At 40.4% G+C, this 13,470-nt stretch overlaps 1 protein-coding gene across 2 annotated transcripts in view; it reads right to left on the bottom strand.

Annotated features, from left to right (window-relative positions):
- OSBPL1A (oxysterol binding protein-like 1A) overlaps window positions 1–13,470 on the bottom strand; it is a 26,349-nt gene that overhangs the window by 6,624 nt on the left and 6,255 nt on the right. For both annotated transcript variants that reach the window (XM_010130973.1, XM_010130974.1), the window contains exons 2-10: window positions 12,375–12,531; window positions 7,641–7,716; window positions 5,928–6,062; window positions 5,525–5,622; window positions 4,702–4,884; window positions 4,111–4,218; window positions 3,930–4,019; window positions 3,567–3,693; window positions 249–365 (exon numbers count right to left, since the gene is read on the bottom strand). In XM_010130973.1, the coding sequence (XP_010129275.1) occupies window positions 249–365; window positions 3,567–3,693; window positions 3,930–4,019; window positions 4,111–4,218; window positions 4,702–4,884; window positions 5,525–5,622; window positions 5,928–6,062; window positions 7,641–7,716; window positions 12,375–12,466 (1,026 nt within the window). In that variant the 5' untranslated portion in view covers window positions 12,467–12,531. The remainder of the gene's footprint in view (window positions 1–248; window positions 366–3,566; window positions 3,694–3,929; window positions 4,020–4,110; window positions 4,219–4,701; window positions 4,885–5,524; window positions 5,623–5,927; window positions 6,063–7,640; window positions 7,717–12,374; window positions 12,532–13,470) is intronic.

The raw sequence follows: 13,470 nt of genomic DNA, 5'->3' as shown, positions 1-13,470 counted from the left end.
AGCCCCCATTTTGCTAGCTACACAAAGCATCCCATTTCCCAGAAAAATTCCACGGACTCGAGAGTCACACCTGTGGCAGTTATCCCTCCAGCCCCACGTTACAGTTACAATTGTAGTGGGAAAGTTTGTTGGAATTAACAGACAAATCCAGACATGGTAACAAAAAGATAACAAATGGATTTGCTTTGTGATGAACACACAGAACAACAGGATAGCACACACTTTCAGCAAGCAGAAGCATAGCTGACCTGTGCTGAATTTGGAGGTCTTGGTGTTATCTTCCATAGCAAAATACTTCCAGGGATAACATACACACTCTCAGAATCTGGCAACGGCATCTCATCCGATTCCTCAGTATTGCTCACCTAAAGGCAGCACACACAAAAAATAGTTTTTTGGAGTCATACACCATTTACACCCATTCATTCCAACACTGGAACCTACATGGAATTATTTCCTTGACCCAAAGTAAGTAATTTCAGCCACAAAAACACTTCCAGATGCTTGTCCAGAAGAGTAACAGCATTAACACCACAAACAGGCACCCTGTTCCTTCCCAGTGAAAGACTACCATTTCGTTTACCAACATCTTTGTAGATATAATCTGGGTGTTTAAGTGTTAAGAAATGTCAATTTTTTCACCACAGAGGTGTCCCATTTCCTCAGACGGAAGCATTTCCATGCCTGATATTAACTCCATTACTGCTTCATTGAAGCTGAAGAAGCCACATTCTTCATACTTCCACAAATAAACACCAGCATATCACGCAAATGCTGTCTTCACTTTGTGCACAACAGAAAGGCCTACACTGCTGTTCTTTGCTCAGAGGAACCTTCCTTTCCATTGACCACTACACTGCCAATACTGCACTACTGGGGTGTACATCCTGTGACATCAGGCATAGATGGCCTGATGCAGCTGCAGCCACAGCACTGAATTTTTTTCCCCCCCTAGAAAGGGAAAAACTCCACCCAAGATTACTAAAGCAGTAGAGAATAACATGTGGTCAGAGCGTAGACATGACCTGAACTAGTTCTGAGCCACCACAACCCACCCCTCCACTTTTTTTTTTTACTTTACACACTCCGCTTGAGACCAGTGCTTGTGTGACCGAATTACACGTTAGAACAGTGAACCACAGCCAGCTAGACAATGAATACAGCGCTCAAGAAAACTTGGTGTCTCTCACAGCTAAAAACAGCAGCAATTTTCAGAAACCACTGGAGAATAAAGCTGAACTTAAAGGCAACTAATACTTTAAATACTTTGGCTACATGCCAACACCTTTAATCCTGCTGCTAATAAGCTTTGCTCTCTCATGGTTGTGTCAGATAGTACAGATTGATGTCTTAGTGCAAAAAAATCCAGTACCCAAACTAGACTCAGTTGTCCAAGATGATTAATGTGTTATGCCACCAAGAAAATTAGTAAGCATTAAGGGTTCTGCTTCACTGTGGAGCACTTGGATAAAGGGCTTTTAATAATGAACGCGTTGCAAAGCAACCACAACAACATGCAGACCAGGTTCAGTCCCTCAGCTATTAGGAACATAAAGAGGGCTTCTAGCTGACTACACGTGAACTGAGCTGGCAGCCTGCCATTCTGTCCTTTAAAGGACACTGATGAATCTTTCAGAAATAGGGAATTTGAAGCAGAAAGTTATATTAAACCATAGACAATTCCACACCAGACTGTCAAATTCCAAATCAACTTTTAAAGAAAAGGTTACAGTACACACTATTTGTGCCTTGTTGAATACATAATCTTAAGAGGGTCGTAAGAATCACAAGGAACTAGGTAAAAAGTGGATTTTCACATGCTCTTGCAACAATGATCCATATTTTATGCTCAGCACTCCTCAACCTCTCAGTATCCTGCTGGGAGGTCAGCAACAGACACTGCCAAAGCAAGACCTCTGGTGTCTGTAAATGCAGTGCGTGTGAGAGCAGCTGCTCTTGCCTTCTATTATGCTCTTCCATATACTTGCACTGCAAATTCTGAACAAAACGCTTCATCTAGATTAAAAAAAGGCTTTAGTTCATTCAGAGCAGAATCATCCTGGTCTAACCCCAGGTCTACTATAACTCTTCTGATGTTGGTAAAATACCGCCTCTGAATACATGAAAACTTGTCTAGCTTCCTGCAGTATGATTTTTAAGTTTTATCCCTATAAAAATCAGAGATTTGGGGGAAAATCTGGGACAGTTTGGAAAAGTACTCACATTGAAGTAGGCCCCCTAAAGGGAAACAGAAACGATTCTTCATTAGTTGCAACACAGCATGAAGAAATAGCTGGAAAACATCTAAATAAATCTGAAAATTCTAACTAGTAGAAGTCTGACAGGCCATGAACTTTCAGTGAATCCTTCACTACTATGAAGGGACAAACCACATCCAGACATTACACATAAGACTTAGCTCACCTAGATGCTCAGACCCCACAAACAGTCTGCACTCCTCACACGCAAGAGGGCAGTGGGAATACACGCTCCAAGACTACCTGATTCGTAGTCTGCATTACAAAGCTTTCCGTTTTCTACATGGAAATTTTTCTGTTAAACAAGAAGGAAGTGCCTGCTTTTCTGGAGTCAGAGCAACACCGCAGCTTGAGCTTTATGCAGCAGGATGCTTCATTTTGAAGTGAAAAGCAAGGATCATCTTAAGCATTGTTCAAAAATACAAAGTGATAGCTGAACAAAGACACGGGGCATGTTTTTCTTTGCTCCTTTTCCCTAGAGCTCACAGGGTCAGACTCAAAGAGGAGGAGCAATCCCTAGTGCTTTAGCACTCTCCTGATAATAAGCACCAGAGCAACCTCAGATAAAACAACAGTCTGAACCTGAAGAGGAACAACAGCTTTCAAGTTCTCTCTCTTTTTTTCTTAAGTATAAAAACTACCAACACTCAAAACAATTCAAAATCTAGCTTCAGTTACCAAAGGGGAACAATACCTGTTTTTAGCTACTATGTGAGTAGTTGTCCTGCATCAAGCTGTATGTTGTCACCATCACCATTCACCTTAAGCAAAAAGCATACTGCTGACCAGAAATCTGGGAGAATTAAGAATGAGATTTTTTTTCCAGAAGAAAAAAAACAAACCACGATCGTGGAGAAAAAAAGAATGCAAGCATTTCTATGGTTGTGAAAATCTAAAAGAAAGCAATACAGAAATTCCTTGTAAAAGCTGAAAAATATGATCTATTAAGACCTGAAACTAGTCTATCCTGCCTCAGGATCCCAAATCCTCCTCTTAGAATATAAATGTTATCATTTATGATCACAACCATGGTCCAACTAATGGATATATTATTTCCTCCATGTGACTTGGGAGGAAGGAGCAGGTAATGAACTGCCCAGTATTTAGATAAAGTTTTAGGAAGTTTGAATATGAATCCTTGTGAGAGAAAGCATTTTACCCCTTAATGCTGGCACTCATTCAATCTGTTTTGTATCCTGCTAGGAAAGAGAGTAAGTGAGAAGAAATCTTAATACTTGTAAACGCTACTAAAATATTTAGCTGTCCTGTGAGGCTCTTGAGATACCACCTCTTTTAAGTGATTAATACCTGTTTACCACTTTTCTTCTCTTCTGTATTTTTCTTGTCATTTTTTTTGTAAGCTTCGAATGTAGCTAGGTCAACACTGTACAAACACTCAGTCCACTTCCCATACAGTGCACAGAGTTTCTTTTTGCTGTCAAAAAAAGGACTAAATTTAGGAGCTTAAAGAGATTTATTTCATCATTTCAGACAAAAATATTTGAACTTCGGAGAGCAACTCTTAAAACTCAGTTATTGGTGTTACACAATTCACAACCTTGCTGTTGCGGACTCGTGCCCTTGACAGACCATGTTCAGGGCATTCAGTTCTACAGCTCCCATCAGAAACAGAGAGCTGCCGTTCTTCCCCATCAGGAATGAAGCTGTTACCTTTTGTCCTGAATGTAGCCTTCAACTTTGTGCAATTCCTTCCCGAAGAGGCCGCAAGGCTTAAAGCTTAGTACACATTTCTCACCAGTTCTAAAGGCAGAAAAAGAGGGCACTAAATACTTTCAAATGCTTTTCCTCTTCAAACTTGCAGCAAGTGAAAGCACTCACGCTCTTAACTTACTTATGGTTAGTTATTTCCACGTTTCCATATTGCTCAATCCAAAGTTTGCCCACAATGATGTTATGCACACAGCAGGTAGGATTTGTCCATGTGTAGGCTTCATTGTGTCTAAGGGAGGGGAATAAAAATTAAAATAATGCATCTTTGCACTGGATGTCACTCCTGCAACAAGCCATAACCTATCGATTGCACCAAGTCTTGAAACGGACATGGCAGTAAGTCAGGAAACCCCAGAAGTTTATTAACCTATTGCTACTGATTTTAGCAACTCCTTAAAACAGCCACTTTAGCACAGTCACTGTTAGCACTGAGTGACGTGAGAGCCAACAGAACTCAAGCCTGCTAGCCTTAGAACTGACATCCAGGCATCTGCAGATCACTCAGACAAGTGCCAGCTACTGCTAGTATGCAGTATATCAGGAGAAATGGTGGGAGTTCCTTTCATCTTCTCATTCCCTCCTCCATGCAAAGTGACCTGTCAAATGTCAGGATGTTGGTGTTAGACACATCCATCTCTAAGCCATGAGACTCTAATGCACTCTATCACGACTGCAGCCACTGTGCTTATGCAATTATTACTTATCAACTTACTCAAGAAGTTCCAAAGTCATTGTGCCTTTTGGTTCTGCTTCCACACTCTTGCCCCAGAATTTGAGTTTAGGATAAATTGATCCATGAAATACAAAGTCATTATTTAAACCTTCAGCATAGAAAGCACTGATTGGTGGATGATGGCTAACTTGCTCTGAGAGAAGTCTAAACCCAAGATCATCTCTGCAAAATAAAGATAAGCAAAAACATGTACGTATGTATAAAGTGTGGTGAAGTTGCAGTTCTTTCCCCCAGGGTGAAACAGATAGTTGGACCCAAGCATAGTTGCTGAACTCAGCCCAAGAGTTAGTTAAAACCCCAGGAAAAACCAAAAAAGAACAATCCACTAATACACAGAGCAACCTCATTCTAAATAACTGAGGATATGCTAAATAACTGAGGACATAATGTAAAATGGTAACAAGAACTATCAATCTCACCTCCTTCTCCAACTTCCACATAAACATAGGTCAAAACCTCACCTGAGAGAAAAATGTGTCCTAAATGCAGCTGCACACTAACAGGCCTATTTGTACTCTGGATACAACTCAAACACCTCACTTAGGTACCATGCATCTCTTCTTCTGAAACGTTCCAAATGAAAAAAAACATCACTTTTGTCAATAAAACTTGCCTTTAAACCTGGCAAATTTCAGCTGCTAGCTCTGAGCCGAAAAGTTGTTTCCTTCACTGGTGCAGCTGCAGCTGCTAGAGAATGGGTGGAATCTTACCAGCCGAAGAGCAGCCCGCAAGCCACCTGACACACCTAATGAAACATCAGTTACAGAGAGTTTCACTCCCCAGTGCATCTTCTGTTGATTACCTGATCAATTCATATGTCTCTCCAAGCAGCGGGTTGAACGGCTTCCCTGTACGTTCCCACTGCGAGGCTACAGCAGACACAGCAAACGCAGCAACACACTATTCAGAAGAGTAAGAGTACAGATTTAATCTCCTGGGTATCAGTCTGTTGAGTATCAACAGCAGTCATGGTACTACGGAATGTTTCTTCTGAAATAGCTTAGCAAAGCTCTGTTTGAAAGGCAGGGGAATAAACAGCCTTCAGCAACAGGCTAAAAAAAGCAAGCCTTAGGAACTTGCCCTAGATAAACAATTGGTTAATTAATAACAGAACATAACATGCAGCAAAGTACAGGAGTTCCTCCTATGAAAAAAATTCTAAAGCATTAAACAAGAGCTAGCATGAATTCCTACACCCAAAGTACCTGCATTCGCTCGGTTGCGCTGGAAAGTGAGCTGGCTTTGTGGATGAGGTATGTATGCTCCATGTACTCTGTAAGTCGCTGCAGAAAACTCAGTGGCTCATTGAATATAACCGGCATTGTGATCTTCGACAGCTCCTGATGCACAAATGAAATGTGTGTTAAAATCCAAATGATTAGATCCACTGACCTGCAGTAATCCAAGTGTAATTAGCTTGTTACAAAAATAAATGATGCTCTTAGTGCTAATGCAATGTGCTTGACCCGGCTCTGCTAATGCTGAAAGGAAAGAACCCCGGACATCCCTTATGAGCTTGACAACCCTCTGTTGACATTAAGGCTACTTTTAAAACAAAAAGAAAACCAACCAACCAAACTTCCTATCAACAAATGCATTAAGGAGGTGAGACGAAACAATGGAACGAAGTTTTAAGGACCCTTTTAAAGACTAAGTTATTTACCTCTCAAAATAGATGTAGGGTATTTAATTACTTAAACATATTATCTTTTTTGGAGGCAGGAGTGCAGGCAGGGGGAGGAGGATGAAAAAGGAAAACATGGTGGCACAGGAGTAAGAACAGAGATTCTGTACTCTGAAGAAAAAGGTTTTTCTAATGGGAATCAAAATTTAAAAGAAGTCCTACAGTATTGATACTATTAATTCTTTTCCCCATTTTTAAAAGCATACCTTCTGAATGCATAACATCATACTGTTTTAAACCACCTGCAGCAGCGAATTAAAAGCATGTAGCATGACCACTGGCAACGGTCACAGTAAAGAGCACCGTTCTTAGCCATAATAGTGGCATCTGTCACTCCGCTTTGACATACACTTCGGTACAAGCCACGCCAAGTTCTCCCCCACCCCCTCAAGTGGTCAAACTGCAACTTCTGTGCAGCATTTTCTGCAAGGCAGAATTAAGACCTTTATAGACTTTTTTCCTGCACACACCTTACGTAAAACACACTTTCAATCTGCTCTTTTAATTTTAAGGTTACAACACTTTTCTGCTGAAGCCATTGAGAGAAGCCCCAGATGCTTAACGACAACTGAGCAGACTTGGAGCTGCTGATACAGGCATTCTCCAGTATTTCCACATCTCATTGCTTAGTGCTGTTTTTAACTACAGCAAGGGGAGGAGAACACAGCAACTAAACACGCACATTCCCTTCTGTAGGCTGCTGTTACAGGCTGACAGAGGGTCATCAGCAGTGAGTACTTGCAGACTACTGCAGGACCTAATGGAGAGGAGAACTCTCCTCAATCCCCCCTTAGCTGGAAGCAGATTAGTGCCAAACAGCTAACCTCTGATCTGACCACTGCCTGACCAGTAACACCATGGAAGGGTGGAGGGAAGACAGAGATACTAAGGGGAAGGGAGAAGAGCAAAACTGAAGTAGTTTGGTTTTGGTGTTAGGGTTTTTGTTGTTGTTTTGGGGGTTGTTTTTTTTTGTGTCTTTTTTTTTTTTTTTTACAGTCAAAGACGTTTTCTATCACAAAGTACTTTAAGGGTTAAAATCAAGAGGAAATGCTTTTACAGAAGGAATACTGCTCTGATCAAGTCTTATCTTTAAGTTATGAAAGCAAATAAAGCATACGCAGCAAACTAAAAAAAACACCCAGAAACCAAAATCCCTCTCCCCAGCAAGTTTTCATTTGGGCCTCAAATGAAAAACAATCTTTGCATCTCTTACCAAAGCTTTCTGGTTACCTACCATTCCAATGCATTTTCTTAAGATGCTCCAGATACTGAAGTCATTTCTGGAAAACATTGGAGACGGCAAGCTTGTTCTACGGAAAGGAACAGGAAAGAAAGAAGAAGTAAGAGAAGTTGCCCATTAGTAACTCTGACTAAGAAACCCAGATACTCTTTTTTGAAAGTAACAGTTTTCCCATTTTGAAATTAAAAATCAAGAGGGAATGACAGTGCTTACAGACACTTAGAACTATGTTACCTGCATAGAAACCTGAATTTATACAAAAGCAGAATCATTCCCTTCATTTTGCATAAGAGCAGTGGAAGAGAATTTCTACATCAGTTATCAGAACAGTGTTTTCACAAGGGCACTGATAAGATAGAGTTGTGTCCTTGTGGAAAAAAAACTCCACAAGTGGGCACATAGATATGTTCACTACATCTGAAGAGATTTGAGGGTTAAACAATGGGATATTTTTTTTTTTTGCTACTCACTTGTATACTGACAGTGAAGGCCCATGACACTTATTTTCTTCTGTATTAAAAAAAAAAAAAAATCGGCCCTCAGGAACCACAGAAAAAGCACATCATTAATGAACAGAACACATAGCAGCCTGTTCTACAGGGGGCTGACATATTCTGAAGAAAATCTTACACATACTTGCAAGACCAGCAGCCAGTATTTCTCAGCTTTATGAGAAATCAAGCTCAGATGTTGTTCAGTTTTCTTAGTGCTACTGATCAGCTCAACTATTAATCCAATTTACCTACAGAGAGGTGTAAATATAGGACAAAGCCCTTTGTCCACAACCACACTGCAATTTGTGTTTGGATCATGAAGCTATTGCCAATGAGAAAAAAATTCAATAGCTAAGAATTACCTACAAACCGCGTTAACTATGAGTTTCAAAGTTTAGTTAAGTCTCTCTACACGATCATGTTGCCCTCCTAATCAAGGTCTTGTCTCCCCTCAAAGTAGCCAAAGCTCTTAGAGAGCATGAACAGGCTGTAACTGTCTCCTCCACGCCACTTTTCTGACAAACAGAACTGCCAAGAGAAAGAGTTAGAAAAACAAAAATTATATTCAGGCTGAGTTGTTAGTTTCAGTAGCCCTACTTGCTGTGTGTCACCTGCCATGCTCTTCTACGACGAAAATCCCTTTACCAGGGCTGACGCCTCTGTTTTCTCAAAGAACAAAACCAAAAAATGCTCCTTAAAATACAACAAACCCCACCCAATCAAGAAAACCTAGTCACATGCCTAAACTCCACACAGTACCGAACTAGATTTTGTTAACAATAAGCTAACAATCCTGAGTGGTTTTACTCAGCTCCCAGGCAGGGGGATGAGCAGATAGGACAATTTATTTTAATTCACCAACATGATACCACTCACTCCCTATTCTGATCTTCCACTGCTATAAAAGTGTTTTGTGAAACAGATAATCTTGACTAATATTAAGTATAAAATACTTCAGTGGATGCTTTAAAACAAATGTCCAGGAGAGGACAGTGTCCACTGAGTATTCAGTCTTACTTCCATTTTCTGTATATTCTGTAACAAAGGCGGTTCGCAGAAGAGGTGCTTGTGTTTAAGTAAGCCTTTCTGCATGTAAAATACACTCAGGTGCCTCTAGTTTGCTGAAGTATACACAGGGATTACTGTCCTATATACCGAAACCCAGATTTTCATTTAAGTTAACCTGTGCCGCCATTCAATTTGTTTAATGATTGAAAGCTGGCATTCACTTTCAGCCATTCACCCCTATTTCTTACCTATATCAGCCAAAACCAATAGAGGAGTCAGCTCTGTTCTCCATATAACACACGCATACTGAAGAAACAAGACAGTTTTAAGTTACCAAGAAAGATCCCCGGGACAAGTAAGGACATGTGGAAACATGACAGGCAGCCAAGACTTGGGGCCTACTAACCTTGACACACTCCCTGTGATTAAAGAAAAGGTTTGTGAATGCAAAAATTTCCTTTCAGATGTCCATTTTAGGAAAATCTCAGAAGTTAATTTTAGCCTTAAATGACAAAAACATCTGCTGGAAGTTCCTGTGCAGCAGAACAGGTAAGATGCATGTAAGACCATTTGCTTGTCCAAAGCATTACCTATAGCAGATCAGACTACTACAGGAATCCTGGGGGGAAGGAGACATATGGTGTGAAACAGGCATGTCTAGCTTGCTCTTCAGGTAAACCTGACCAAGTAACGTCTTTGTTCCCAAAAAGCTAAACCCATACACATCTGCACTCTAAAAGGCTCCCAATGGGGGAACCAAAGGGAAATCTCAGCAGTAAGAGGGAAACAGCAGTGACATTTAACAGTGTTAAACATTGGCAGGTATCACAGAGCACTTTTGTGCAAGCATTTTTTGATGTTTTCCTTGGTTGGGCTTTTTGGGGAGGGCGAAGGGGAGTGGGTGTTTTCTGTTGTTGTTGAGCTCTTTTGGTTTGGTTTTGTTTGTTTTATTTTAAAATTTGCCTCAAATTAAAACATTTCCCTCCTAAAAAGACATTATTTGAACACTTCCAGATTATTTCATGTACTTTCTCCTGTCTCTCAAATCCTCTCCCCAGACGTTTTCAAAAACCAAGTCCACTCTCAAAACACTCTATGAACCATCCGTAGAATGAAAACTACATTGTAAAAATCAGAATAAGGCAGCAAATTCTAAGTGGCACTGGCTTCATCTATCTTTATATGAACATCTCAACACTTAACTCTATGGAACCAGCAGACTTATTCCTACATCTTCCAAACCAATGCTCCATTCAAAAATGAACCTCCACCCCCCAAGTGCAAACCCCTCAAATAAGAGAGGAAGATTAGAGCTCAGGTGTTCTAGATGAAGGTAGGAAAGAGTCTTATTTATACTGACTGCTAATCAGTGCTGGGTCCTCTCACGTGCAACCCAAATGCAGCTGCAGATCCTCTATTCACCTGAGGAGCTACGGGAAGGTATCAAGAGTTTAAGCAAAAGAAATTAATCCTGTCTATTCTCTAGGCAACTTGTTTCCATGAGGTTAACACAAATGAAACAAAAAATTAAGAACAAACCCAAGGGTGTAAGGATGGAATTAAGTGCTGTCAAGAGATTCCATCCCCCTCACTTTGCACAGCATCAAGAAGTTAAAGTTTCTGCTCCAGAAAGGACACAGCTGGCATCACAGATGATGCATATTTGACCACATGCCCTCTAACTAGCCCCAAACCCAAAACAGGCACAAACTAGAGCCAGCAGCTCCAGGTAGGTAACAGTTCTGAAGTCACATCAAACAGATCCTGTACCCAGCCAAACATCACTGCCACCAAGACCCTCAGAAATAAGGCTAAAAATGCCCCATAACTCCCATCCCCTAGTAAGGTCATCCTGAAGGCAAAATCTAAATTGGCTGAGCTCTGGGGAGAAAGGGTTTGCATCAATAAACATTGGCAACTCTAACATCTTCTACTTTCCTTACTACTAAAACATATGCAACTCAAACAACTTACACAGAGGTACTTGTTTATTACTTTTCATTCCCTTCTATAAAACCAGCAGATCTTAAATGCTCCTCCTGTCACCTGCTCCCTGCAGCGCAGACAGCATAGTGCAGGGTTACAGAAGTGTGCCAAGTTATTTCTTTATGGTAAGCAGAAAATGAACTCTTGTTAAAGCTCTTCAAGACATGCATCATTATTTTCACACTGATCATGAACTGCCTCCTTTCTCTTTATTGTTTCCAAGATAATGAACACAATTCAGATGTCCACCTTCACCTGGTGGCTCACCCCACCCCTGAACTTCCTGCTCTAATTAGCCAAGGCTATAAATACCACCTTGCTAACAGTATAAGGGCATAGAGCAACACACTTAGTTACCTTACGTTAACTTCCCGAACCACCTCATTACTCCACCCAAGCCCTCATTTGCCTTAGTCTTTGCCTAGTATGGGAGGGATAAAAATGCAGAGGCTGAACCTTGAAACATCAGTCTCTACACTACCACATACTTCAACAGTCACTGCAATTTAACTGTGTAAGATACCAAGTAATTAAAGCATGTCTTGCTTGCTTTAGTAAAATTAAATATTCATTTCCTGGTTTTACAGAAATCTGGTGTCCGCACCATCATTCTGTACATCCAAAATAGACTTTCTGAAACACTGAAGTCTGGCTTGATCTGTAGCACACACATTACATTGCCCTTTCACTGAAACTCAAGAATAGAGGTGTCTTCTTACATCCCATTAACTCCAGACCTACTGTCCTCCTTTATTAGCAAGGAAACAAACAAAAATGGATCATCTGACAACACAAAATGAACACATAAAACATGGATGAGACTTTTAGAATAAGACTCCCTTTGTTCACATTTAAGTTTCTGATGCCAGGCTAGCAATATTTTTCATTCATTCCTGATACCAACAGAAGGATCAAATGACTGGAAATTAAAGAGGCAAGAGGAGGCGTAGGTCATTAAAGATACATGAAGGAATAAAAATACACATAGATTTCATTAAGATCTATTAAAAAGCATTTTTACATTGCATGTTTTTACTTAGACTTGATCATTAAAAAACAAGATGCAGAAGAACACACTAGCCTTGGAAAAATATTCTTTATAAAATCATAGCACAACCAACTACTTGTCAATTATCCCTAACAAAGCTTTAAAAGTTTTCACAGTTCTTCAGAGATTCCTGCAGTCTTTTACACGCCATTAATGAATATTATAATACCTTAAGAATGGGCAACATCCTACCTGTGTTTTTTGATTCCGTTAGACAGTGACTCCCGACTGCCACAAACCTTTTCTTCAGACATGCTTGACGTTATGGTATCTTTTGAATCCATGCTGTCCTCTAAGGAGTAGGCTGTTGTTGTTTCAAACCCACTTAATGATTTTTCAGATTCAGAATCTGCAAAAGAGCAGGTGCATGTTAATGAATCTACCGCCTGTGCTAGACTTCAGTCACTAACAGATCCTCCCTCTTTGTACAAAACTGAAACCTAAGTAGGCTCCTGTGTCCTGATGACAGCATCCCTTTGGTCAGTAACTAGTACTGCCACAGACCACTACAGTCCTTGTCTAAACAGAAAGAGACTCTATGTACACAGTACGTTAAAAATCATCTATCAGAGCCAAAATTCTGACGTTTTTATTAAACCAAAAGTACTGCAACTTGCTTAGGACAAGTGCCAGTGTCAGAGATGCCAGTATCTTACCTAAACAAATAACAGTTACCTCAACATTCAAGTATTGACTCCTCCTTCTATGCAAGATTTCAGTTTGGTCTGAATTCTTAGAGACTCAGTGCCACTCAGCAACCTTCGCTTCCCAACTTACTGAACAAGTATCAAAGAACAGAAGGAGGTATGCAGTGAGTCACATTAGCCACATACGTCCCAGCAAAGTCTAAATGATAATTTATTATCAGTAAAATAAACTTTGTACTCTGGAAGGTAGGTTAATAGTACAATCCACATCACATCTAGGACTAAAACCAACATCAACACCACCACCTTACGTCCAACCAGGGTTTTGGTCAGGTAGTGCCTGACCAGCTCTGGAGAAGAGACAGCCCTGTCCCAAATCAGGAAGTAAAAATTTCCTGGCAAAAGGCTGCATTTTTGTTTCACGCTTTTCTTTCAAACCTGTCCCAATTGTCAAAGGATTACCCAATTGCAAGTTCGAGGAAGCAAAGAAACTGCTCAAGACAATTAAAGATGCACCAATTTCTATTGCATTTGGGAATTCCTTTAGCAGAAACCAGGTACAATACTGAACGACAAACAGCTTAACGCAAGCCTCACTGCTTCTGAGAAAAGCAAACCCTAACTGTAGTATAGGCCATTCC

The sequence above is a fragment of the Buceros rhinoceros genome, unplaced genomic scaffold, assembly GCF_000710305.1.
Source record: "Buceros rhinoceros silvestris isolate BGI_N320 unplaced genomic scaffold, ASM71030v1 scaffold2222, whole genome shotgun sequence".
In the NCBI taxonomy this organism is placed as follows: Eukaryota; Metazoa; Chordata; class Aves; order Bucerotiformes; family Bucerotidae; genus Buceros; species Buceros rhinoceros.
This window is presented reverse-complemented; position numbering and strand designations above follow the sequence as displayed.